Source organism: Grampus griseus (assembly GCF_964374135.1).
Source record: "Grampus griseus genome assembly, chromosome: 10".
NCBI lineage: Eukaryota > Metazoa > Chordata > Mammalia > Artiodactyla > Delphinidae > Grampus > Grampus griseus.
This window is the reverse complement of record NC_139004.1, coordinates 52,957,463-52,983,807: the sequence shown is the minus strand read 5'-3', so window position 1 is coordinate 52,983,807 and position 26,345 is coordinate 52,957,463. Positions and strand designations below refer to the sequence as shown.

At 44.8% G+C, this 26,345-nt stretch overlaps 2 protein-coding genes across 4 annotated transcripts in view; one reads left to right on the top strand and one right to left on the bottom strand.

The window, feature by feature from the left end:
• Nucleotides 1-20,938, top strand: part of UBP1 (upstream binding protein 1) — a 78,582-nt gene extending 57,644 nt beyond the window's left edge. The window contains exons 6-16 of one of the 2 annotated variants that reach the window (XM_082663387.1): nt 1,149-1,301; nt 1,404-1,514; nt 1,957-2,064; nt 7,222-7,325; nt 9,618-9,672; nt 9,920-10,013; nt 12,986-13,076; nt 13,833-13,942; nt 14,987-15,129; nt 15,835-15,886; nt 17,901-20,938. In XM_082663387.1, the coding sequence (XP_082519513.1) occupies nt 1,149-1,301; nt 1,404-1,514; nt 1,957-2,064; nt 7,222-7,325; nt 9,618-9,672; nt 9,920-10,013; nt 12,986-13,076; nt 13,833-13,942; nt 14,987-15,129; nt 15,835-15,886; nt 17,901-17,938 (1,059 nt within the window). In that variant the 3' untranslated portion in view covers nt 17,939-20,938. The remainder of the gene's footprint in view (nt 1-1,148; nt 1,302-1,403; nt 1,515-1,956; nt 2,065-7,221; nt 7,326-9,617; nt 9,673-9,919; nt 10,014-12,985; nt 13,077-13,832; nt 13,943-14,986; nt 15,130-15,834; nt 15,887-17,900) is intronic. The other variant, XM_082663388.1, reaches the window with a different exon arrangement.
• Nucleotides 20,939-21,808: 870 nt separating this feature from the next.
• Nucleotides 21,809-26,345, bottom strand: part of FBXL2 (F-box and leucine rich repeat protein 2) — a gene marked incomplete at both ends in the record, with an annotated part of 61,168 nt that continues 56,631 nt past the window's right edge. For both annotated transcript variants that reach the window (XM_082664723.1, XM_082664724.1), the window contains 2 exons: nt 21,809-21,916; nt 22,562-22,774. In XM_082664723.1, coding sequence (XP_082520849.1) covers nt 21,809-21,916; nt 22,562-22,774 — 321 coding nt within the window. The remainder of the gene's footprint in view (nt 21,917-22,561; nt 22,775-26,345) is intronic.

Genomic DNA, 26,345 nt, shown 5'->3' with positions numbered 1-26,345 from the left:
GGCCAAAAAAGTTGGGGACTGCTGTCCTAAGAGATTAGTTTTTGAAAAACAGATATGGTATTATTATATGTAAAATAAAATCAACAGTAATTCTAATAGTATGTTCAAATTTGTAAATGGTGAAATGAAAACTACTGAGTAGGTAATCTTTATATAGAGAAGGAAAATCAGTTAATTGCTGACTGGCCGAAGTAGGCTATGATTTGTGTGAACTATAGAGAATTTAGTATTTTGCATTTTCGTGGTCTTCCAAGTAGTATCACCCATCAGCTAATAATCAGTAGGGCCATGGTTCCTATTAGTTGAATATTTTCTCATATTGTTCATCTGACAGGGTGACTGGGTATGTGGTGAATGAGAGCAATGGAAGAGCTGGCCTTACCTCTCAGGCTGTGTACAGTCTTGGTGCAGAAATCAGTTTTAACCTTGAGTCCTTAGAAGAGGGGGTGTGTAGCAGTCAGAAATTACCAAGGTCTTGTTAATGACACTGTGCCATGCCCTGGAGCTGTCACCATGGTGTTGTTGCAAGAGTGGGCAGAAGTGGTGGGAAAATGAATACTGCCCTCAGGATCCTCTGTGAACTGTGAAGCGTTGACAGGAGAGTTCAGATGGATGCAGGTGGAGTGAGGAGTGGGCTTGGTGGACTGTGGAAGCTCCCCAGGCGAAGGATCACGAGTTGATGACCGTAGGAACAGCAGTGAGGTGACTAGCTGGCTGGAGTTGGGGTGATGGCAGTAGAGGGCAAACAGCAGGGGCTCTGAGTAACGAGGTGATGGTTGCTGTGGATTGAGCCCCACGCAAGGCTGAGGACCGTGGGTCCAGTCTGGGGTGGGAGTAGGGGACAGACACAGGAAGCTACTGTACTGATGCGCTCATCATTGGAGCAAGTCCTGCCTTCGAGGAGGGCACTGGAATGGGGCAGAGCCCATTCCCACAAAGTTCAGGAGGGCTCAGCTGGATTTGTGAAAGGAAAGTCATACATGTTTAAAACAGTTAGAAATTCACAACAGACACCTGAGTAATAGGTGGGAGTTCCTTTTAAAGGATCTTGAATTCATACCTGTGGCCCAACATCTGAAAGGGAGCAAAGTAGAAGGGTAATCAGTGGACAAGACTTTGAATCCATTTCAGCCTGACTCATTTTCTAGGTACACTGCATCAGCACAGAATTTACTCCCCGGAAGCACGGAGGTGAAAAGGGAGTGCCTTTTAGGATCCAGGTTGACACCTTTAAGCAGAATGAAAATGGAGAATACACAGATCATCTACACTCAGCTAGCTGCCAAATCAAAGTTTTTAAGGTAAGAGATGGAAACTAGGCTTTGAGGAAGTGAGGCCCAGTGTTGCTGGTAAAGGTGTTTGTCTGAAGCCTGATAGATGAAAAAGTCTACTTTGTTTTTAAGCCGAAAGGTGCAGATAGGAAACAAAAAACTGATCGAGAGAAGATGGAGAAGAGAACCGCTCATGAGAAGGAGAAGTACCAGCCGTCCTATGACACCACGGTCCTCACAGAGGTAATGCGGGCACCATTCCGGTTCTGAGGAGAAGCCGGGCTGTGCACTCTGGCACCACCTCTGAGGATGAGTTTGGCTGCAAAGGGTCTGGGAAGATTGGGTGGTAGATTGACATAATGTTCTTGGTGAAATTTGTGGGGAAGATATTCTCTTTAAATTTGGGGATTTTAATAGATTCGTTTCCTGGGTGGGATCGTGGACGAAGATGCTGAAATCCCAGTCAGGTCTCAGAAACAGACCTTAAAATCCTTGGAGTTGATAGAAATTATGTTGGGGCCCAGAATGTCCGATGTTTGTCACTGCTGGGGTTTTGCATCTTCCTTACCTTTGAATCCTGCTAGTCATACGTTTGTTTAATTGGACGGCAGAGGCATAAACAGGGTATTAGATCTTTCTTTGTATAATGAAAAGACATTGATCCCAATCTTTGGTGTTTGTCCAGATGAGGCTTGAGCCTATAATTGAAGATGCAGTTGAACATGAGCAGAAAAAGTCCAGCAAGCGGACTTTGCCAGCAGACTACGGTGATTCTCTGGCAAAGCGAGGCAGTGTAAGGGCTTCTGCTTCTCTTTTCATTGTGCAAGAAACCTTGTGCAGTGTTAGATATAGGACCAACTTCCACTGAAAAGTAAAGCCAAATTTGTTTTTGATGTCCTTGTCTTGATTTAATTTGCTTTTGTTTAGACTTCCTGCTTTCTGTTTGTTCCTCACTGAGGAAAATTTCCTAAATCTAACACTTTCAAACAAAGTTGACCATATTGGGTGGTTTTGGAGAGAAAACAAATGACACTCAAAAATGTGTTCCCTCCCTGTCTCCTTCCTTTCCTCCCTCCCTCTCTCTCCTTTGCACATACACTTGCTTTACGAGCACTGAAATTAATTGAAAATACTTTCTTTAGTAAAATAGTTATTTTTGTGTAATTAAAAAAGGTTTTTGCTTTTTCGTGTGTGTAACTGATAAGAAAGTGTCACAGATATTTGGAGAAATTATGGCAGCAAGCTTGACGTTAACATACGCAGTACTTTGTGTCCCATTTCCCTGCATGGAGCGTAAGAATGTGTCTGCGTTTAAAAGCCTGACTGGCAGCACTGGTAGAAAAACAATCCTTGACTGCATTAGTGTTTCCTCTTGGCACCTGCATTGTGACCTTATGCTTCAGGCCAGCATAGGACACCTTGCTACACTCAGCCCTGGTTCCCCACTGTAGTCCAGGGGGGGTTTGGTTGAATATGAACTTTGCCAGCTTATTAAGTAGAGCAGATCTTTATTTTATAACACAGTTCTTCATCAAACAGTTGACAAAGGGTTATCTTGTTATATAAACTTAGATCAGCTATATACCAGCAGTAAATGTAAACAGAGAACATTAAATAATTTTTAAAAATAACTTATCATACATATTAATGGTTACTGTTTCATCATTGCAGTGTTTATACTATCAAGGTGCCAGAAATGGAGTTTTCACTCTTACACATGTATCTGTAATTATCTGTAGACTATGAAAGCCACAGGCATTATCACAGGAACATTATTTCCAAATTAAAGCATTGAGTGAAAATATTTTAAATGCTTCTATATGCATTTAAATAATATATGCAATAAAACTGAAAATGTCCTCTCTGAGGGGCAGGGGAGCACACCATGTTGCACTTTCTTTAAGTGGGCTTTTTTGATTCAAATCAGAAGTTGTATGGAACAACTGTATGCTCCTTCCCCAGAACGCCCGCCCCTCCAGTTTTATCTTTTTATTCTCCTAATTTCCCAGCTGAAGACACAAATGGTTCTTAGTAAACTTTTTTTGGGAGACACTGGTAATTCAAATCACTTTTCCCCTTTTGTTGTAAACTAATTAAAAGGAATGGTTCTGATAATTTGTAAATTAAAGAAATCTGTTATAGCCTAGAGCTCATCCGAAGATGCAAGTCTAAAGTATGCAAAACGTCAGCAGTTCACTGGCCTGGGATTTCACATCTTCCAAGTGTGCATTGCTTGCTTCCCCAGGGCTGCATTTGGTTTGGTTAAGATACTTCTAGGGGTGGTTAGAGGTCTTCTTGGAAACCTGTTCATTAAAAGCAAGGTACAGATGAATCCCTTAAAAAAGAAAATCCGCAGCATTTTATATATTTCTTCAAGCACCTACAAAAGAAGGCCAGCATTTCTTACAGTTCTCTGATAGTTACAACTGGCTTTCAATTGAAAAGGGTATCCAGACTTACCTGTCAAAGCTACATGGCGCTGTGTGAGATGGTCCTGCACTGAATAGAGGCAGCACTGTAGGTTCCCGAGAGCCACAGCACAACCAAACCCTTAGTGTCTCTGTTGGTCTTTGCATCTGAGCTGTATTTCATCGGCTCAAATCTGGCTTGCCAGTGTCTACAGTCTGCAGTGAGTCCTCATTTTCTAATCTGCCTGGGGAGGGACTTTGTTCATAGTGTACCAAAGCTGTGACTCTACAAGGCCAGGCCAGATATCGCTGGAGCCTTGATGAATCAGTACCATTGCTTACTTTTAAAGATAGGGAAGAATGACAAGGTAGAAGAAACACTGAAAATATTCCTTGGTATGCCTGTACTCCCCTGGGTCAAGACTGTAAGAGAAACTTACGAAAAAAGCAGGTGGGAGAGCCTTGGTGTTTCATCCGGCCTGGCCATTGAAGAACTTGGAATCCATCATTTCTAAAAGTAGAGGCCTCCTAACAGGACCAGTTTTCATTGAATGCTAGTTTTCCTGTGTTCTGTGAATTGAGTCTCCTACTTATTGGGCAAGTTTTAGATGTCAAACAGCCCTGCTTTTCTACTGCTAGAAGAATCTAGATGTGTAAAAGTGAAATAGGTATGTTTATGGAGTTTCAGTAAATTTGGTGTCTTTGCTGTATCACCTGCCATGCTCACTTGGAGCTTTTGATGGCTTTATTTCCTCAAACAGCTGGCAATAATTACCAAAGCAGATCTGGGGAGACTTGATGATATTGAAAGGTCTATACGGTTTTGATGTGCGTGTTATGCCGTGTTGTAATATTTTGTATCTGGGGAGAATGGTGTAGCAGGAAGATCTTCCAAGTAGTAGAGGTGACCATGAGCATGTGACACCCACAAGTTAGGAGACCTGCCAGGCGGCCCACAGCATCTTGGGTTCCTCAAACTGTATAAGCTGGGGAGGTACTACTTTGTAAACTGGAAAGAAAAACAAAAGACCCTAGTTTAAAAAGAATGGGCATTGTGTAAAATGTCATTTATAGTGAAATTGGTACAACATGCAGAGAGGGTTTAGCAATGCATTCCAGCCAAATTAGATTTCTTTTTTGAAAGTTGATAATAGTTGAAACATTAAGTCTGCAGTCATTTTCCCCATTTCTGAGGGGATACCTAATGGGTAGTTGTAAAGAATGTTGAGATGATGGGATTTGTTTTATTTTCTTTGTACCCATGCTTTTTTTTTTTTTAATTTATTTTTGGTTGCATCAGGTCTTTGTTGCTGCGCGTGGGCTTTCTCTGGTTGCGGCGAGTGGGGGCTACTCTTCGTTGTGGTGTGGGCTTCTCATTGCGGTGGCTTCTCTTGTTGTGGTGCGTGGGCCTCAGTAGTTGTGGCTCGTGGGCTCAGCAGCCGTGGCTTGTGGGCTCTAGAGCACAGGCTCAGTAGTTGTGGCACACGGGCTTAGTTGCTCCACGGCATGTGGGATCTTTCCGGGCCAGGGCTCGAACCCATGTCCCCTGCATTGGCAGGCGGGTTCTTAACCACTGCGCCACCAAGGAAGCCCTGTACCCATGCTGTTGATGGGTGTCAGACACGCTGTTTGAAGCTCCTGTAACCATTGGGGAGACTTGGTTTCTGAGCTCAGAGTCCTTCACAGTAGTGGTCTTAACTTCACTCAAAAGAATTTTGAAAAAGAATATACTCCTTGCACATTTTTAGGTTGACATCTGAAAGTTTTCATCATAAATTTAAATAGTTCCAAAGGATTTCAAAAAAGGGGGGGATATATGTATACATATAGCTGATTCACTTTGCTGTACAGTAGAAACTAACAAAACATTGTAAAGCAACTGTACTGCAATAAAAATTTTTTTTAAATAGCTGCAAAGGAAACAATTTTCTGACATACTTGAATATCTGTATTTACAACTTAAGGTGAAGCCATCACTTTAGTTAAGTCTGAAATTTTACTCTGCTCTTCCTTCTTCTTCTCATGTTTTCTCCTTCACTCCCCTTAAATAATATTGTCCAAATAGGACATACTTTCATGCCTGGAAATCTTTTAATGGTCACCTTAATTACTTTTTTACAACAAACAATATAACTTGAAATTTAATTTTTAAAATTTCCTGTGACCATGTAAGACTTAAGTCAGTTGAGGAATTTAAAACTTATTATTTTTACCAGTTTATCAAAACAACAAATCATACAAATTTTGATGAATAATTTTTAACTATAAAAATAGAAATGTTATTGGAAATGCATTTTGAATGATGAGACAGGGTAGAACATACTTAAATTCTAGATTTTTTATAGGTAAGAGAAACTTTGTTTAGATAAATTTATTTTTCTTTCAGCAGTGTCATTCAGGTCTTGGAACTCCTTCTGAGATACCTGCCAGAAATTCCAATGATCTCTCTTTGTATGATCTAATAAATTATTTCAGTGTCTGTCAGCTGACAAGATGTCCTCCTGAATTATTTTGAAAGCAAAGAATTGAAAACCCCCTGACGTAGAGAAGAATTTTAGAGTCGTGTACTTTCTTAGTGTCTACCCTGATTTCTCTGAATGGTCTTTAACTTGGCTTTTGGCAGAGCCTTACACCCCACAGCCATGGTGAGACAGGATGCCGTCTGTGTGTGAAATGGGAGGAGAGTGCTTATGAAAGGGGACCTTTGAAACCCAGGGTGTTCTCAGCCTTAGAAAGAATACCGTGGAGTGAGATGAATTCCCTCCTTCCTCAGCACTTGAGGCCACCCTGGCCTATTCAGCATGTTTTGACTTTAGCTTTTTCAGTATTCCTAATTGGAATAGTTAGTGTGTCTTTGTATCTTGGCTCTATTTTTGGTCAGAATTGTGCCAAGGGCTGAAAAATATTTAAGTCCACCCTGCTCCTTCTAGAAAGTATAAACAATAAACGTAGGTAGGTAGGTAGATGGCTACAGGCAGTACCATCCACAGTTGATGTATTTTGATGTGGGGCCTGTCTCATCTTACTTGGGGATGATCATGAACCTTAGAGAGATCAGGGAAGTACATGGGTACTGGTGAGGCTGCTCCTTGGGGAAGAGGGTGGAAAGAGCACTAGGTGGGACAGATCTACTGTCCTTGTCACCACGCGATGTCAAACGTTGCTTCTGAATCCTTTCTTGCCTCTGCTGTTCTTTAAACCTCGATAGGTACCTACTGGGGAATGGATGAAGAGGGAGGTGAAAGTTCTTGAAAGCACATTTTACTTAAGCACACATTTAAAACACCTTTAGAAATGTTTGCTGCTGTCGTCACCTCAGGTCCTCTCTGAGAGTAATCAGTGTCTAGACACGCACAGCAGGTAACATTTTCCCTGCCACACACCAGTCAGTTTGATGCGTTTCTGTGAGGTTGCTTGATGAATGTTAGGTGTCTTGTGTTTCACGATCTTGCATTTGGCCAGACTAGAGAGTGAATTACAAGGCTATTACTCCCATGTACTTTAGAAGCGAACCATTAATTTATTTCTGTTTCTGTCCGCAGTGCTCTCCATGGCCCGACACCCCCACCGCCTATGTGAATAGCAGCCCTTCCACGGCGCCCACCTTCACGGCCCCGCAGCAGAGCGCTTGCAGCGTCCCGGACAGGTAGCCGGCGTGCGTGACGAGTGCCCGTGCTCCTTTATGTCCCTTCCTGTCAAGTTACGCAGCCTCTTTGTGTGTGTATCTGGGGTATGTGGTAATTAGAAATAGCCTGCTGCAGGGCAAAACTGTCTTTTCTTCACCTTCCCGCCTTTTTGCTCCTAGCCCCCTTGTGCCTCACACACTCACAACTGTGGAAATTATAGAAAAGGTTGCATTTTCAAGGTATATTCTTTGTGAGATAAAATCAGCATTAATGGGCTTCATGGATAGAGAAAAGGACAGTGAGTTATTAAGGTGAAACTGTGACTTGAATATGTTACAATTGAGTTTATGGTAAAGTACACTTCAATGCTCACCATGTCGAACAAAGATCATTTTCTACCCTATTTCTTCTCCCTCCCAAAGACACTAATTTTTTTTTTTTAATTAAGTCTTTAAAACTTAAAGGAAGGACTTTCCATTTTAAAGACTTGCTCTGGTTTTAGAAATGGGAATGGTGGGCTCTGTTCATCCTAGTTTCTGGCCTTGACTATTAGCTGCTGGTCAGCAATGCCCCGGGGAGATTGTCCTTCCTGGGGCTTTGCTCAGGAGCTCCTGCTGAGTAGTCAGATCAGAAGGTCCCCGCTGTTATGACATTTCTTGCTGGGAAGTAAAATTATGAAAGTTAAGACCATAAAGGAGGGAATTCCCTGGTGGTCCAGTGGTTAGGACTCAGTGCCTTCACTGCTGTGGCCCAGTTCAGTCCCTGGTCGGGGAACTAAGATCCCGCAAGCCACGGGGTGCGGGGAAAAGAAAGAAAAAAAGGAAAGGGTTCTCATTTTTGTACTCTGGTCACGCCAGCTCGGGCTGCTATAACAAACACCAGGGACTGAGTGGCTTATAAACAATAGAAATTCATTTCTCCCAGCCTGGGGGCTGCGTGTCCAGGGGCTGGATGCTGGCCGGAACGGGTTCTGGTGAGGACTCTCTCCGGGTGCAGGCTACCAGCCTGTGTGCTCACCCAGCGGAGAGCAGAGGGGAGGAGGCAGACTCTTACGACTCTTAACGAAGTCACTGATCCCATTCTTGGGGCTCCGTTCTCACAGCTTCTTCTAATGCTCATTACTTCCCAAAGGCTCCACCTCCTAATACTGTCCAGCACGTTGGGGGTAAGGTTTCCACCGGTGGTTTTTGAGGGGACACAAACATTCAGTCTGTAGCAGGGTCTGGTGAGAAAACAAAGGAGAACATGCCTTTTCCCAGAGGCGATGGATAGACCAAGAGGCAGCTTGTTTCCATGTAGGTTATTGTGCTTCAGGGTAGGGGGACACTCCTGGACTCTGGGACCAGCATGTCACCATGCAGGGGACTGAATAATCCTAGAAAATGACAACAGTTTCAGAGAGGAGCTGTGAATTCGTGTACACACAGGCTCACTAGATATTTCCCGAGAGCCCACGGTGCCCAGCACTGTTCCGGGTACTGTGATGTGAGTGAGAGAAAGCCCTGTCTGAAGGAGCTCAAGTTCTAGTGGGCAGAGGACAGTAAACAATCAACATGGTAAACCTAAGTAACTGGGGTACAGGTGCTAAGAAGGGACCAGAAAGGTGGATGCACTCCCTGAGCAGCTGTCCTCATTCTCCCCTGGAAACACAGGGTTAGTGGCACAAGTTTGTTTCTTTTGTTCTCTTGAATTTCACCCTGTTTAATCATGGATAAATATAATCATTAAAGGGATATTATTTTTATTTTGGCTTAGGTTTACTATATCATTTCTTATAGCTCATAATCAGATTTTTTTGCAGTTATTTTCAACTGTTTATCTTATTTGATTCTCAAACTTTTTTCCTAACTAAAATGAATGAGTATCTGTCATTTTCCTGGCACCCCTGGAAATCATTGGAGCCCTTTTGTGTCATGAAACATGACTTTTTTTACTAGAACAGATGTAGGAGGAGAAGGCACAAATTAAACCGTCCTCTGTGTCTTAACTTTTTTTTTTGTTTTTTTTTTTTTTTGGTCGCACTGCGCAGCTTGTGAGGGATCTCAGTTCCACAACCAGGGGTTGAACCTGGGCCATGTCAGTGAAAGCGCCAAGTCCTAACCACTGGAACGCCAGGGAATTCCCTTCTGTGTCTTAATCTTATCAACATATTGACTCCTTGACCAGTTGTGCACTCTTTTTGCATAGTTACATTGCTCTGTCCCACAGTATTATTTTAAATTCACCTAGTTTAATAGCCTTTAATGTCTTGATTAAAAAATATATATCATAATAATCATTCTTTTCTTCCTTCCCCCCTTCCTTCTCCCCAGCAATTCTTCTTCCCCAAATCATCAAGGAGATGGAGTTTCACAGGCCTCTAGTGAAGTAAGTATCTTTACCCTGAGCTATCATGCTTTCAGGGTCCTGCATTTTGAAGCCTCTGACAGGGGTTTGAGTCATTGTTTGGGTCACTGAATAATCACACCTGTGCTCTTCGTGGGTGTTTTAAACTTTAAACCTGGAGGATTTCTGTGTTTTGTTTAAATGTTCTTTATAACATGCCAGTGACTTGGATTATTTTTTGTAAGCCTTAATAGTTTCTTCTGTTTGTGTTCATTTTCTTTGTTAATAGCAACTTCAGCCTTCAGCCACGATCCAGGAAACACAACAATGGCTGCTCAAAAACAGATTCTCTTCCTACACAAGACTGTTCTCCAATTTTTTAGGTATGTTTGTGTTCGTGTGTGCACACGCACACGTTTGTTTTTGTACTTTTATTAGCTGTAATTAAATTTTGGGGAAGTAACTGTATGTAGATTCGTAAGAAGTTGCCCAAACCTGTACAGGGAGCTCCTGTGTACCTGTACAGGGAGCTGCCCAGTGTCCCCAGTGGTAGTGTCTTGCAGACCTATGGTGCAGGATCAGAACAGGAACTCGATGCTGTTTCACCAGGTTTACATGCCCTCATTTTTGTATACGTGTATATAGATATATGCAATTTTTTTGATTTTATTAACTTTTTATTTGAAATAATTTTTGCTTTGCAGTAAGTTGCAAAAATAACACAGATATGTTCCAGTGTACCCTTCACTCAGTTTCTCACATACTTACATAGTATACAGTATCAAAACCAGGAAATTGACATTGGTGCTATGTGTGTATATAGTTCTGTGTCATTTTATCACATGTATAGATTGTATGCCCACCACCACCGAAGTTAGGATGCAGAATCTTGCCATCACCACAGGGATCTCCCTAATTACCCCTCCCCCACGATCCCTAATACCTAGCAACCATTAATGTATTTTCTGTCTCCATGATTTTGTCATTTCGAAAATGTTACATAAATGGAATCATACAGTATGTTACCTTTTTTTCTCTCAGCACAAGGCCCTTACTTCCATCCAAGATGTTGTATCAATAGTTTGTTCCTCTTTATTGCTATGTAGCATTAGAGGGTATGAATGTACTCATATATGGTTTTTATAGACTTAAGTTTTTTTCTTGCCTAGTAAGCTACGGGAGTATTTAGATGTAATTTCAGAAAGGACCGGGCGGTGCTGCTTCAGCTGGTGCTATAAGAAGCCTGTTTGGAGGGACAGTAATAGATAACGCCAGCTGGGGCAGGGGCAGCATTTTCTAAACATATTTGGCCCTGGGACCCTTTCCCGACAGAACACTTAGTAACATGTCCTGGCCAAACTCCTCCTGGGCCACGGTGAAGTAGCAGCTGGCTCTCCTTAGCCCATGGTGTTGGGGGACCATCCAAATGCAGCTCGAGCCTTTTAAGAGGAGAGAACATGTGTGCACACAGCTGGCCTAGAGGAAAGCCTGGTTTCACAAAGAACGTGGTTTTCTATTACATCAGCCCTTTATTTCTGTGCTTGTGTCATGGTTAGTCATTCCCCAGGTAGCGCTTTGTCTCTTTAAAATTAAAGTGCTGGGTGAAAGTCGTTGGCTAGCTGGGATGCACATTTTTATGATTAAGTAAGCCTTTTATCTGTGAAAAACTCATTTAAAAATTTCAGCGTGTTGCGGGATGTGGGGCGCATCTTGGATGCTCACAGGGGAGACAGGGAGAGCACTGCACAGTCGGAAGGCTCTGCCACGAGGGCCCAGGTTCCTGTTCTGTCAGACAATGCGTGTTGTAGTTCTGAGTGGTGATCGCGGTGGCTTGGCCTCCTGCCTTTTCCTTCCCCTGTGAGCTTCCCAACAGTAGAAAGGGGAGGAGAGGGAGGCTTCTTTCTCTTAGCGTGTTAGGCAGTCATGTTTTGGAGAGGGCTGTGCAGTGTCTGTCCAGCTCTGTGTGTGGGTGAAGGATGGGCACACACGTCTCTGGTCCCTCCTGGGAGCCCTGTTGGCAGAGGTGTGTATGGAAAGCCCCCTGGTAGAGATGACAGCGTCTGTCTCTGCTTACCTGACTCCATAAACAGCTCCAACAGTGCTCGTGCCTCATGGGAGATGTGCTTCTCTGGTCTTTGTCCTTTTACAAACTAGAAGATGATTAGGCTCTTAACATTCAAGCCCTCAAAAGTAGATAACTCCATTAATCTCGTTACATATGTAAGTGGATATTTATCATATGGAGGTCATGCTTTAATCCCAGAGGGCATCTTCATTCTCCCAATAAACTACATCTGAGCGTCAATAAAAGGTAAAACAAAAGATTGTAGACACACTCAAACGTAAAACATAGAAGAAAGAGTCTGATGAGCTCCTGTGTCACCACACCCAGCTCCAGAGACGTCCAGCCTAGATCAGTGTCATTCTCTCCCACTCCCCCCACCTTCCCTTTCTGTCCTACTTTAAAGCAAATGCTAGATACCATGTCACTTACACACCAAATACTTATGGGGGAAACCTTAAGTATAATATGCAATTCTCTGTCATGCTTTTGTATTAAAACTGGCTGCTGTGATGGAGTTGTTTGTTATAGAATGTTGCACTGTATGTAGCATGTTACAGTATAAAGAGACCTAGTCCTGGGGCTTCCCTGGTGGTGCAGTGATTGGGAGTCCGCCTGCCGATGCAGGGGACATGGGTTCGTGCCCCGGTCCGGGAAGATTCCCACATGCCGCGGAGCGGCTGGGCTGGTGAGCCATGGCTGGTGAGCCACGGCCGCTGAGCCTGCGCGTCCGGAGCCTGTGCTCCGCAACGGGAGAGGCCACAACAGTGAGAGGCCCGTGTATCGCAAAAATAATAAATAACTAAATAAAAAAGAGACCTAGTCCTAGCTCTGCTGCCAACTTGTGTGCCTTTGGGCAGGTCCCCCAAACTCTGACTTCCATTTCTTCCTTTTGTAAATTAAAGATTGGTCTGGGTCATCTCAAGGTGAACTGTCTGGGGTCAGAATCATGCTCATCTTCACGAGCTCCACCCAGCCAGAATAAGGCAGGCACTGAAATCCTGTATTGGGAAGAGACATTCCTGTCGGCCCTTTGCTCTTGGCTCATTGCTCTGATTTTCCAGCCTCTGGGCTTCTGAGTTCCTTCTTGATAGAGAACATGGAGAGCCAGCATTCTCTTTGGCTGTGAGGGACAGGTATGTGTGTGTGTGTTGTTCATGTGTATGTGTATACACAGGAGACCTGGCGATGGCTTCGAAGGACGTTAAACTGTGAAGACAGATGCTGCAGAGTAGCCTGTACTGCTGGTTCTTCTCCCATTTCCTTGAGAAGATTCTTTTTGCTCTTCTCCAGGTGCCGACTTGTTAAAACTGACAAAGGAAGATCTAGTACAAATTTGTGGTGCAGCCGATGGAATTCGGCTCTATAATTCACTGAAGTCAAGGTAAAATACCGTGTTTAAAAGGAACTGTTCTGCTTGAAATAAGAATGTGCCCTTGTTCGCGTGGGGACTGCGGGCAGGATGTGTCCACGCCACGTCGGCGTGTGCCCTTGCGCTGTGGCCGCTGGCCCGCCGTGCTCACGAGGAGACTGTTTTGTGTACACCTTCAGGCAGGCCCAGATATGATGCAGGCACTGAGGGCAGAGGTAGACTGTAAGACTAGAAATGCACATGGGCAGGACTGTGGTCTGGAAGACGACTGGGTTTGTTGCCAAGAAAACAAACTTCTCATTTAGGTGAGCTATACAGAATCTATGGTTTTCAAGGTCATGTGACACTACTAAACAGTTATTAAAAATGTAAACTTCTAATTGTGAATTAAAATGATAGAACTGTAAACTGTGCTGGCTTTTAAGATCCATTTACTATCGTTGGTATTTCTAGACTTGTGGTGTGAGAATTCCATTAAACTGAATTTTACTGATGTTACATTGCTGACATAATCTTGAAACTTAAATTTACCAGCATCTGACCGACCATCTCAATGGTTTAGAGTCTGGATCATCAGATTAGACCACCTGTGATAACCTGTGATAGTTGGTGTGAGGTGTGTGTTTTTATATTCTTCCTAGTAAATTATTTCGTATAATGAAGTAACGTTGTAAAGTTCTCCTAAGGAAATAGACCCTAGATTCTTGTAGCTGTCGCTTGCGCGTGCAGCCCTCCTGCCGGCTCACAAGCGCTGTCTTCTGGTTGCAGGTCGGTGCGGCCCCGCCTGACCCTCTACGTCTGCCGCGAGCAGCCGGCGCCGCAGGGGCAGCAGCAGGCAGCGGGTGGCGGGGGCGACAGCAGCGCCGCCACACCCTACGGTGGGTATGGGCGGGCAGGGATGGGGGGGCCAGGACACTCGGCTTCCTGCCACTGTCCTTCTGAGTTGGTGGGGACCACTGGGTTGTCCTGGCAGCAGTGAGAGGCAGTGGCCCTTCTCGGCTGTTGTTATGATAAAATATAATTTTAAAAGAACAAGTGTAGGGCAGAGTATGGCACCCCTGCTTTAGAGCCTCTCTGTAGTCTTACCTTAATTGTAGTTCCAAATTCTAAGCAAAGGTTTCTGTACTCACACACATGAAAAAACCCTTGTTTGGGGAAGCAAAGTAAAAGCACTGATATTCCTGATCCGTGTTTGGCTTGAGTCAGTAGTAGAGCAGGACCTGCGAGACTCAGGCTCACTGCAGATGTGCCTGACGCTTTGCAGACAAGGGCTGCTGCATCGTCACGTGTTCCAAAAACAGCTGGGCTTTCTGTGGAGAAGCAGGAGGCCTCGTGGTCCACATCCTTAGCTTCTCGTGTGCCGTCTTCTACACTGTTTTTAATTCTTTAGGGGAAAGGAAGAGGGGAGAGGTAGCTTTTATTCTTTAGGATAAATTCCCAGTAGTAGGTTTACTGAATCAAAAACTATGACCTTTTTAGAGTTCTTTTTATATATGGCTAGAAATACATAGCATTTTTGAAAATGGCTTTCTTTCGGTGTAACTTACATACCACAAAGTCCTCCCACTGCAAGCGCACAATTCAGCGATACTTTAATCAGTTTACAGTTTTGCAGCCATCGCCACAATCCAGTTTTAGTCCCATTACTCCAGAATGATCATCTGTGCCCATCTGCAGTCACTTCCTGCTTGCTTTTAAGATAAAACCTCAGATACTTTTGTACAGAGGTTAATGTTAATTAAATTATGTGTGAGCATAGATAATGTATTATTATATTCATATGGGTAGTAAGGGGAGAAGTATTCTTATCTTTATAATTTTTATATTTCTTTAGTACTTTGAAAGGAGTGATCTTCCAATAGATGAGGTGGAAAATAGATCAAAGATTACTGCTAAAATGCTGTTCTTATTTTTTATTTCAGTTTATCATGCAATCTACTTAGAAGAAATGGTTGCTTCAGAAGTTGCTCGAAAACTTGCGTTGGTGTTTAATATTCCTTTCCACCAAATTAACCAGGTTTACAGACAGGGTCCCACCGGTATTCACATTCTTGTTAGCGATCAGGTAACTGGCATGCCCTTTTCCCTTTCACACTGATATTTACTTTTATATGTATTACTGAAGTGCTATAGAAAAATAGTCTGTGACTCCTTTGGCAAGTACTCATGAGAATCATTTTCAGAGTTGGGAATCAAGATTGGGAAGAATTTATAACCAAGAGTTCTAGGTGTCCTGGGTGGTAGAAGGAATACAGGTAAAGGAGAACCGGAGCTCCGATCCCGCCCTCTTTGAACTCCGACACTGGTCACTGGGGGGCTCTGGGTTAGCGAGCCTTTGGCCCTTTTTAGCAAGGCATTTGAATGTGTTTTCCTTTTGTGTACTATTTGATGGCTGATTTTAAAAAGCTGTGAGGTTAGAAGGGCAGTTCACTGCCGCCCCGTGTTCAGTGACAAGCAAGTAAGAGCACTTTGGCAGCAACTTTTTGTTAGTCACTATCACAGAACCCAGCAGCGAATGCCTGCCCGTGGGCTGGAGGGTGACTGACCAGATCGCCGGGCCCCCATGGGCAAGCACGGTCAGCACCGAGCTGGCCAGTACAGCAGGTGTAAGCCCTTGCTACCTCACACTGCCTATTTGAATTACCATTTTGGCCGTTGAGTCCTGTACTTGTACAGCTATATATAGATTATGACATTTTTCTTTTACTACTTTTACTCAGTTAAGAAAAGACACTTGGATCTTAATTATACATCTGCTTTATCCTTCTAGATGGTTCAGAACTTTCAAGATGAGAGTTGTTTTTTATTCTCCACAGTAAAAGGTACGTGTGTCTTGAAATGCGAGAATCATGAAAGATAGTGTGTGCCTGAAATCAGCAGTCATCTTGCATATTTACTTTTGGAAATGCTGGCTTTACTAATTTTAAGAAGTTTGAAAAAGGAATCAAGGAAATATTTCTAGTGACTGAAATATTGTGGAAATTAACGAGCAAGTAAGGAAGAGGAATCAGTCCTTCTGGATGCCTGGAGAAAAACCCCAGTCCATTTAGCGAACATTTTACTGAGCACCTCATGTCAGACACATGCCGTTGGTGCTAGAAAGGTCTTCCCCTCCTGTAGTGGGGAAAGGAAACCAGAATTGGTCCATAAATACACACAGATTACAAATAGGTAATTTAAGTGCCATGAATGAATGGGGAAGTGGGGTTGCTTGTGGATGAGGGGGCCACGCAGCTGTGGAGGCTTCTCTGAGGAGCTGTCACGAACGCTGAGACCTGGAGCCTGAGGGGGAACTGAACACACGAGGAGCAGCACCCCAGCTGGCGCGGGGCCGGGTGCAGAGGAAGGAGCGTGGCTGCTCTGGAGGCCTGAGAGGGCCCGTGGCTGCTGTGCAGGGCGAGGACAAGCGGAGTTGGAGGCGGGTCTGGTAGGCAATGCCTGGGGGTGGTGGGAGTTTAGATTTTATTTGAAATGCATTGCAAAGTCAGCGATGTTGTTTAAACAGACGAGTAACGTGAACAGGTTTTTCTTTTCTTCCACTCGCAACTCTGTGGAGACAGATAAGAAGGTGGGAAAACTGGAGGCAGGAGATGTCATCTAGATGAGAGGTGACGGGATCTTGGACGCTGATAGACAGGGCCCTGCTGGGCTCCACATTGGAGGGAGGAGTGGTTGTGACTCTCACAGGAGCAGCTGGGCAGGCGGTGGTCGGTGGTCCCGGTGGAGAGGTAGGCGGGCTTGGGGGAAGCGGCCAAGGCTTCTGTTTTAGGACGTGGAAATCATAGCCGGCTGGGGCTGGCAAGAGAGGCCTGGGCTTGAGGTGTAAACCTGGAAGCCTTCAGTGTGTCCGCCGTGACTCAAAGCAGTAGAAATTCTTGAGGTTATGGAGGGAGAGAATGTGAAGAGCGGGCCCAGACGGGGTTCAGTAGAGTTCCAGTTACAGGGCTGGATAAAGGAGGGGTTTTTTAAATGTAAAGTTACTATGAGAAGAGACGTTTGAAAGTCTGATGAGTTAAGATCTAAAGCTGCACCTCAAAGAGCATGATGTCACGTGTCACCCTTTCCTGGGAAGAGAGCAGCCCACCTAGAAGGCAGGGGCTGAAGTTAGGACTTCACCCTGTGCCAGACGTGTCTCCTAAGCCACCAAGTTAACCTGCGGTGCAGGGCTGTTCAGTCTGTGAACTGGCCCACTTTATCTTTTCTCATCAGACATGTTTAGTTTAGCACCCTTCTGGCTCAATTTTTCGTTCTCAAAACAATGCAGTTTTTACTCTGCAAAACTCACACTGTCTATAAAAGAGGCAGCTCGTACAGTGAACGTGTGGCTGCGTCCTGTGAAGGCGGTGGGGTTTCTGGTGTCAGGCATCACAGGACGTCCCCGGCTTGCTCAGTGTACTGTTTTCAGACATTGGTCCTTATGGAAAAATTCATTTGTTCCTTGATGACCGCCTGTACTGCTGCTTCTCGCCATCTCCCGAGAAACACTAGGCCATCGCGCAAAAGTAGTGATGTGTTTTTTTAAAATGTTTCAGATCTACTTTTGAGGAGTTCAAAAATTATTTCCAGAAAAGGTGGATGTAAGCACCCAGTTCATTGGATAGTCTGTGCCCTGTGCCTTGCCCTCAGGTCGGGGGTGGGGCGGGCCAAGGGAATGTGCATGTGATGCTGCCGTAGGCAAGAGGGACTGGAGCAAGTTAGCTTGTTTTCCTCTAGAATATTTAAAGGTACCCTCTGAACTGGGGCGGGGGGTTGTAGAGTTCTAGGAGTGTTCAACGTAGTCTTGATTCTCCAGCCTGGTAAAAAATTGAGCCTAACGTCCCTTTCTTTTTTCCACAGCTGAAAACGGCGGTGGCGTCCACATAATTTTGAAGTGACGTCTTGACGTAGTCTGAACTCTATTCAGCACCAGTTAAAGTTACGCTTAAAAGTGTGTGAAGACTGAATCCAAGAAGTCTTGGGATTGGATTTTACCGTATGAAATGTTTCATATTGAAAACACAGGATGACCCTTCTCACAAGCTGGATGAGAGGCACGTCTCCTTCGCTTCACTGCCTCGGCCTCGGCCCGGGACAGTGAGCACGTCGGGCCCCGGTGCAGGTAGGCCGCCTGCTTCTCTGCCAGAGAGGCCAGTAGACACAGTCCCTAGAAGCAGCCTTCGCTGTCTTTTTACACTGTATGCGGTTTGGAAATGAATGTAAAGACGTACTGTGGGCATTTACCTTTCTGGGCCAGTTCGGCTTCTGCTGCCGGGACCTTATGCTGACCTGGGTCGGGGTGGGGGGGGCACTGGCTGCTGCGGGGCCAGTGCCAAATCCACGTGTGGAGAGAGGGAGGCCGGCGCTGATACGGGCCGATCACTGGTCAGGGGAGAGGCTTGGCGCCTTCTTGGAAAAAATCATGTCTAAGGGTGCGCATCTGCCGTGATCATGCCAGATCGGAGAAGCCCCAAGCCAGGAAGAGGGGCGTGAAGCAAACTGCATTATCAAGAGTACCTTGGTGAGAGGATCAGTGTAAATCCTAATAGGTACAAAGACTTTTGTGTTTTTGCTTTGTCACAGATTTATTGAAAAACTTTTTGCTTCTGCTTCCGTTTTTAGCATTTTGGTTTTCATTTTTGAAGCCCCAATGCCTTTTAAACTCATGTGGTTTTCTTTCTCCTTTTCCTCCCTCTCTCTGTCTCTGACCACCCACTCCACCCTGCACCATACTGTTGTTGAACTTTTTTAAAGACCTGTCCCCAACATTGGAAATACACCTAAGCAGGAGAAAACAGTGTGATAGTTTCTGACTTGGTGTTAAGGGGTCTTCATTATCAAGAGTTGAAATTTATTTGTGGAACACTAGACATCACAAACACTATATTGTACCATCAAAATTCCTCACATTTCTCTAATATGGAGCTTTAGTACAATCACGGGTAACATTCTGGTGATTATTTAGGGACTTTTTTATACACCACCACATAATAGCTTCTTTTTCTATAAAAAGAGTGCCTCTTTCACAAAACCAGTGCTTGTTGGCCAGTATACTTTCCAAAGGGAATCACTGTTTTTGCAATTTTTTCTACTATCAATCAATCAATCAATCATTATTATCTCTTCCCTTCACCCGAAGCCTTCCCAAAATTCATCAGCAAGCATTTGAGGCCTGTGGTGTACTAGACACAATTTTCTTTTCAAACTTCGATTCCATTTTAATTATACCATCTCTGTCCATTTACCCAGTGTCTTGGTTTTGAGTGTATTATTTGATCCTTATCTTTGTTCAGGCAGAAATAAGAATGGGTAATTTTGAGTTTAAAATCTCTCCCAGAAGACAAAACTACTTCAGTGGGTGAAAGCTTTGGCATTTTATGTTTTATTCATAAAGGGGGTTATTTGATATGAAAAAGTAATGTCTCTAAATATTCCATCTTTGGTTTGAAAATATCCATAACAACTTGTATAGACCCTAAAGCAGGAGAGCTTTCCTTTCCGTCATTTTCCCTTTGCTTTTGTATGACCACATGTTTTCTGTACCAGTCACTTGGGAAAGAAGTGAGCTTCTCTCTTAATTAATTGTTTAGAGTTTTGCTTGTCTATTTAGCATTCCTTTTTGAGTCTCAAGATTTATGGAACAATAAATGTCATTTTTAATGCTGTGTGCTATTTTGAATTCCTCATCAGGTTTTACAAGTGGGGTAAAAATAATTAAAGCTCATCAAACTTGAAATGACACCAAGCAGCACATTAGTCTGTCCCAGTGAAACAGGTTAAATTATGGCACCAGCAAATTTGCTACTTTGTTTTTTTAATAGTAGGATGTACACATTTCAGTATAATAAATGTTTTCCGATTGTTTTGCAAATGTGTGTCTCATTTAAAATCCAAGTTCCTGCCAGTGTGTCACCTCATGTCATAGAATCAAGGAGTTCACTGTGTATGTTCTGAGTACACACCAGTCCCAATGTTGTTATAAGAGCTGATGGGAGTGTGTGTTTTCAGTTTGTTTCCTCAAAGCTGATGCAAACTGAGGACAGCTTATCCAGTGACTGTGCCACACTTAAAGGGGAAGCAAACCTGATTTTTCTTAACAGAGGTTCTCCTGTTTTGTAGATGTGGTCCAACGTCATTCAGCCAGAGTCCAGCAGCTGTGAGAGGTTGTGTCCGGGCTCAAAAGAGATAATGTATAGAAGGCCCATGGTCATTTAAATTTTTAAAATAGAAACTATATTCATAGCTTCCTGCAACAGCCATTTTTTCCCCCACACAGTGGTGTAAATGTATATTTAGATAACTGCTATGGTATACACACAATAAGGCAGCAGAATCATCAGGACTTTAATGCTTATTCTGATAATCCTGTTGATTGATTTATAGAGTTGTATATCCATCTATTTGCCTTCTCTCCCCAGAATGCAGCTGAGGCCTTGTATCCTAAATGCTTCTAAAACTCTCCACCTAATAGAACCGTAACCCAATTAGAAGTATTGCTCGTCATGGGGAAATTTCTCGTTTTTGCTGTTTCCCTCAGCTTCTCGTGAGCTCTGGGCTCTTCAGTTTGGGGCGTGGTTACTAAGAAGGGTTGGCTACCATTAACACAGAGATGCAGTAAAGGTCACAAATGTGGACAGCACAGAGCAGAAACCAGATCATCTTATCAGATTTCAGGTAACATTAGGAACGCCTGAATTTGGAAGATGGATTTGCTCAGATTTGTCTGCCATGAGATAATAGCAATAAAACCCTCTGGCTTAAGCATTGCAGTGGTTTATTCATTTTTATATAAGTCTCAAAGGTGCCAACACTTTACTGATTTTAGTTTTAAGTGTGTAAAATTTTTGAATAGTCCTGGTGTAACTTGATTTCTAAGATTTTAAAATAAACTTGGAAAAAAATCACACCCATTCTACATGCATCCATTATTTTTAATTGATTATATTATAGATAACTTGAGCCTTAATTCTGTTTCTTTAAGGTCCCCCAAAGTTTGTGAGACATGACATGATCAGCTTTTCTATAACAACAACACATTATGTGCCACAGCCTACGCCAGAGCTTATGATTTCCAATCAGGCAACACAAACTGAGTTGCTTTTGTTTAGTTTTTGGTCCCCAAAAGGATATATGACAAGTTGACAGAAACAGAAAGGTGAAGACCTTGCTTCACCCTGTTTAGAGTCCTCATTCTTTGGTGTCTCATGGAAACCTATTAACTTGCCTTCCACGTAAGTCGCTACATAGAAAACTGTCAGGCATTATGAATTTGCAGTATAGTCACTTTGATAAAGTTGCTATTTAATCTTCAAAGTGGAAAAGTCCTGCTAATCAAAATGGAATCGTTGTGAATAAAAGTAGGCCACTGGCTGAAGTATCAGGTAGAAAATCAACAGCTTATTTTTCTGCTCAATTTGTGCTAACACTAATGGTCTGTTCGAGGAATGCTGACAAAGCCAAGGGCAGGAGTCCTGTACCGAGGGAGGCACCCACCTCTAGAGATCCAGGGCTCCTGCGTGGTCCTGGCTGCACTATGACCACTCTTGCCCTGTGGTAATTGACACAAGGCTTCGAATTGATTGCATCACAGCAGAATAAAGGTAAAAACTATCACGAGAGTTACTGCAGTCCCTGCAGAAGTCTTTTACCTGTAAATGCCTTTCCCAATGGAGAATCAACAGATTTGGATGATGGTGGACTACGTCAGAAAGACTCGGGTCCTCGGGAGGAAGGGACACCTCGTGAAGCCCTGGGCTAGGCAGCTGCTGTCAGAGGATGACACAGCACCTGCATAGCCTCTGTCCACTTCCTCCCACTGCTGTCGGCGGGGTGACAGGAGCAAAGTAGGCATGGACTTTGACATGAGGGAGCTGGGCCTGAAAGTAGAAAGGAAAAGTGTAGTCATAAGATAGTTTGGGGATTGCAGGCATAATCCTAGAAAAGCCCACAGTTCTCCTATAGAATCTAGTTCACTCTACCATTAGGCAGATAGTCCCAATAGAATTTCTGGTGTGCGCTAACGCTGCTCCTGTCGACATGCACGTCTCCCCAAACAGCACCTTTTAAAGACAAAGGGGTGGTCGTTGTCCCTGTGTGCAAACCAAGTAGAGATGTAACAGCTGAAGCACCTGGGGCTGCTTAGGGGTCTAAGTGCAAAGTTGCCTAAACTTAAAGCGTATTCAAGAACGACGGAGGTGAACTACATGCGGAAAGAACGCCACAGTTATTAAGACACTTTATACGTAGAAATTAGCAAAGATCAAGCCTACTGATAACGGCCTTAAGTCCCTTTCCTTCTAGTAAGTTTGCTAATCAACAGACCACATGGAACCTCCACCCAGACCCATTCTAGAAGTCGACTCTTTCCAGGGTGGGGTCTAATGAGGAAATTTAGAAGAAGTCTAAGAGGATAGTTTGCGTAACTATTGGCCCAGGACAGAATGTAGAAAATGGATGTTGATTCTTGGTGTATTTGTCGTTTGCTGAGAAACTGCCAGGTGTGGCTGCTGCCCGACACTTACCCGCATCCGCTTGATGCCCGCGCGGGTGACCTGCTGGCAGTCGTACAGCTCGAGGCGCTCCAGGCCACGACAGTTCTCCAGGTGCTCCAGGGCCACGTCAGTGATGAGGAGGCAGTTGTCCAGTTCCAGCACCCGCAGCCTCTCGTGGCCGCAAGGGCTGTTGCTCAGGTGCAGGATCCCATCATCCGTGATGAGCTCACAGTGGGACAGGCTCTGGAATGAGGGGAAGCACAGATGTTTGCTGGACCCTCTCATTCCAAGGCTCACGGCCCAGGAAGAGCAGGGAAGCCGGCCCAGGCAGCGTCCCTGGGAACCACTGAGCAGCGGGAGGATGGAGCACAAAGCTGTGGGCCCATGGGCAGCGGCTTCTCTCACCTTCCCGCCAGGTAAAGATGGGAACCGACACTGCAGAGGGCGGTCTGCGCCGTGAGGATCCTGAACTCACCTCTTCCCGCAAACAGCGAATCTACAGCTACACAGGGAACAGCTTCCTCCAGAAAAAAACATAAAAACTGGCTGAACGACTCTCCACGTTGGGCAGATGAGAGAAGGCCCACTTGGAAGCGGAAGGAGAGGCTGGGCCAGTCTGTCATGAACCCCGGCCCCAAGCGCGGAGACCCCCGGGCAGGAGGGAACTCATAACCTGGAGCTTCTCACTGAGGAGCGAACGGTTTAGAACGGTTTAACCCCACATTAGGCACCTGAACGTCTAGCTGGAAAAACCAACCCGCTGACCTCCGAGAGACCCAGAGACCACAGCAATGTGAGGAGGAATTCAAAGGACTTTCACACCCGGGCCCTCCCCACCCCCAGGGCCCAGATGATGGAGGGGAGCCCAGCCCGGGTGTGGGAGGCTCGCCTGCTAGGTGACACATTGGGGGGCCTGCTGGGGTGCCCCCAGGGCCTAGGGATGGGCGGGGGCCATCTTTGCACATTCCCTCTGCCGAGCTCCAGCCACTGGATGACATTTTCTTTTTTAAATTCTGGGCTTCTTCCTTCCCGGTGAGCACTATTTCGCATCCTCTCCCGGCCCTGCCTCTGCCTTGCACCAGGGTGCCATCCTCATTCTCTGTCTCTATGTTTCTCTCAGGGGGAGAGTTTCACGTGTGTCTGGTGCCCCCGTTTTTGCAGCTGTTGCCAGGGGACACGTCCATCTCCTGGCCTGCGGGGTCCCACGGGACTGTAACCAATGGAGAGATTGTTACGTGGCTCCCACGTCCCGGGATCAGCAAGAGAAAACACCCAGGAGCCGTCTTTCTCGGAAGGAGGACTAGGAGCTTGTCCTCACAGCTGCAGCCAGGGGCACAAGTTTCTAATTAAACACACATCCAAGGGCTGACTGTAATCCTTCCTAGAGACCCTGGAGGCTGATGCTGTCCTTGCTCTCCCCTCTGCCGTGCTCCAGAGCACCAGGATCTCCCAGAGGGAGCTTTTACATCTGCCTGGTGACCTGGTTTCTATTTCTGGTGCCCCAGTCTTTGTATAAGGTGCCCATGGGATGCTCCTTGCTCACCTGGCCCTGATGGCCAAAGAAGGCTTGTATTCCTGGGTCCCATGGGACTTTAACATGAAAGAGTTCTTGGCAGGCTACCACCCCCAGGGCACTTTACAGACAGCAGGCTGAAACACACCCCCAGCCTTTCTGGGAAAGAGGCCTATTTGCTTGTCCTGGAGCTTACAGGGCGGGCTTCAGGTCTGGTACACATCTAGAGGCCTACAGATGTGCTCTCAGCAAAGGTAGGTGCAGGTACATGCCATCTCTGCACTCTCCCTGGTCAGTATCCCCCCAGACAGGAGTTTACGCCCTTATCTGGGAAAAGAACCAAACAGAGGTCACGGAGCTGAAGAATACAACTGAACTGAAAAATAAAGTAGAAGGTTTCAAGAACAGACTAGATGAAGCAGATAAAAGGATCAGTGACTTGAAGACATGGCAGTGAAAATCACCCAATCAGAGCAGCAGAGAAAAAGAATGAAAAAAAGTAAAGAAGATACCCTAACAGACTTATGGGACAATATCAAGTGGACTAATGTTCTCATTATGAGGGTAACAGAAGGAGAAGAGAGAGAAAGAGGCAGAAAAGCTAATGGAGAAAATAATGGCTGAAAACTTCTCTAGGCTGGGGGAGGAAACACATCCAGATTCAGGAAGCCCAGAGAATTCCAAATAAGATGAGACCCACGCCAAAACACATTACAATTAAAATGTCAAAAATTAAAGAATCTTAAGAGCAGCAAGAGAAAAACAACTTGTTATGTACAAGGGAACTCCCCGTAAGACTATCAGCAGGCGTTTCAGTAGAAACTTTGCAGGCCAGAATGGAGGGGCACAATATATTCAGAGTGCTGACAGAAATGAAAAAAAATTCCAACCAAGAATACTAAACCCAACAAAGTTATTCAGAACTGAAGGAGAGATAGGAATTCCCTGGCGGTCCAGTGGTTAGGACTCAGCGCTTTCACTGCTGGGGCCCAGGTTCAGTCCCTGGTTGGGGAGCTAAGATACTGCAAGCCACACAGCGTGGCCACAAAAAAAGAACGGAAGGAGAGAGTTTTCCGGACAAGCTAAAGCTAAACTAGTTCATCATCACTAAACCTGCCTTACAAGAAATGTTAAAGGGACTTTGTTAAGCTGAAAAGGGCACTAATTAGTAACAAGAAAACATGAAGGTACAAATCTCACTGGTAAAGGCTGTGATAAATCAGGGTGAAAGATAAAACTCTGTGGCATCAAGAAAATAATATAGTCTTTATTGGCTGCAATTCTTTATTCTTTAATAGCTAAAATTCTTAGATAGCTTCTAGGACCAATGAGCTGCATTAATATTTTAAAAGTCAAAAAAACTGGCTCTGGTACTGAAGAGGAAACCAGCCCCTCAATTATCAATAGAACCTGCTGATGACATCCTACAAACTAAAAACTGAAGTAACGAAGAGGATCCTTAACCTCCTTTGAACAAACTTCATGAACTCCTCTGTGTTCTTTTGAATCTGGAGTTCCCCTTGTTTGCAACTGTATATTTGACTTATTTTCAAAGAAACATGATGAGTTTCCCTTTCAAAATGGCCTTCTAGATTTGGTTTTTGTGAAAGTACAAGGCCCTTCCTCCCTTGAGGATCACAGAGCAGTTCCTGGAAGGGGTGGGGTATGTGCACACTTGCCTCCTTCACATGTAAAGAAGAACCAGGGAACTGAAGTTTAGCAAATGAGGTGTGATAGTTACCTGGCTCGGGGCTAGTGGTCACTTCCCTCATTTCTTCCTGCTTGCAGATCTTTAGTAAAAGCTAAAAACCAGATTTCAAAATTCTGAATCTATGGAGCTTTGCCCCAATAGCACTGGCTCCTCTGAGCTCCCCAGGCTGGGGGAGGACTCCCTGGGGTGGACCCCTGGCTCCAGCATGGAGAGCACTGTCTGGCCCTCCCCCAGGGAGGTGGGGACCGGCTGCTCCTAACCGCGTGTCCCAGGCGCACCCGGGCTGCCCCGCACCAAGACTCTGCATCTGTGCTGTGAGACCTGCAGCAGCAGAAACGCACATCCAACAACCCTGAGCTTCCACTCACCCTTGGCTCTACCTGGGGGCTGACAGAGGCGCTGCTACCATGTCCGTAGCAGGGAGAGCCCCTGGAGTATCCGTTAACAAGGATCCAGACACACACTGCTGTGCAATTTCTGAGTGACGATAAAGTCTGTCTCTTCTGATGAATGATCTTTTCACTCTCCAGTGCCTAGAACAGTGCCCGGCGTGTAATGGTCCTCAAGAGGTGTTTGTAGAGTGAATTTGA